This window comes from Gavialis gangeticus, unplaced genomic scaffold, assembly GCF_001723915.1.
Source record: "Gavialis gangeticus isolate Ggan-Ray unplaced genomic scaffold, GavGan_comp1, whole genome shotgun sequence".
Taxonomy (NCBI): Eukaryota; Metazoa; Chordata; order Crocodylia; family Gavialidae; genus Gavialis; species Gavialis gangeticus.
In genome coordinates this window covers 2,968,740-2,969,145 of record NW_017728998.1, presented here as the reverse complement: position 1 = coordinate 2,969,145, position 406 = coordinate 2,968,740, and the positions used below count along the sequence as shown (strand labels likewise).

At 71.4% G+C, this 406-nt stretch overlaps 2 protein-coding genes across 2 annotated transcripts in view; one reads left to right on the top strand and one right to left on the bottom strand.

Moving 5' to 3' along the window:
* The window catches only part of GALNS (galactosamine (N-acetyl)-6-sulfatase), a 51,591-nt gene extending 51,368 nt beyond the window's left edge, over positions 1-223 (bottom strand). The window contains exon 1 of the mRNA XM_019505392.1: positions 104-223. Coding sequence (XP_019360937.1) covers positions 104-208 — 105 coding nt within the window. The 5' untranslated portion in view covers positions 209-223. The remainder of the gene's footprint in view (positions 1-103) is intronic.
* A 48-nt stretch (positions 224-271) lies between these two features.
* The window catches only part of TRAPPC2L (trafficking protein particle complex 2 like), a 14,315-nt gene continuing 14,180 nt past the window's right edge, over positions 272-406 (top strand). The window contains exon 1 of the mRNA XM_019505398.1: positions 272-376. Within this exon, the coding sequence (XP_019360943.1) occupies positions 344-376 (33 nt within the window). The 5' untranslated portion in view covers positions 272-343. The remainder of the gene's footprint in view (positions 377-406) is intronic.

The window sequence follows — 406 nt, the reverse complement described above, 5'->3', positions numbered from 1 at the left end:
CTCCATGCTTACCCCCCCACCTGAGGGGACCACCCCTACAACCCTCCATACCTGCCCCCCCAAGCTGAGACGACCACCCTGCCCCCAACCTGAGGGGACTCACGTCATCCATGAGCATCAGGAGCAGGTTGGGGGGGGCGCCCCCCGCCGCCAGGCGCAGGGCCCAACAGAGGCACAGCCAGGCGGGCCGGGGCAGGCCGGTCTCCATGGCAACCGCGCCCCGGGCACCCCACTTCCGGGAGGACGCGGTCACGTGAACGCGTCACGTGAACGCGGCGGGAGGAGAGGAGGGTGAGCGCCTGTGCCGGGCCCGGCGGCGCTGATCACGTGACCCGCGGCCAAGATGGCGGTCTGCATCGCCGTGATCGCCAAGGAGGTGGTGGCGGGGGCTGCGCAGGGCACTAGA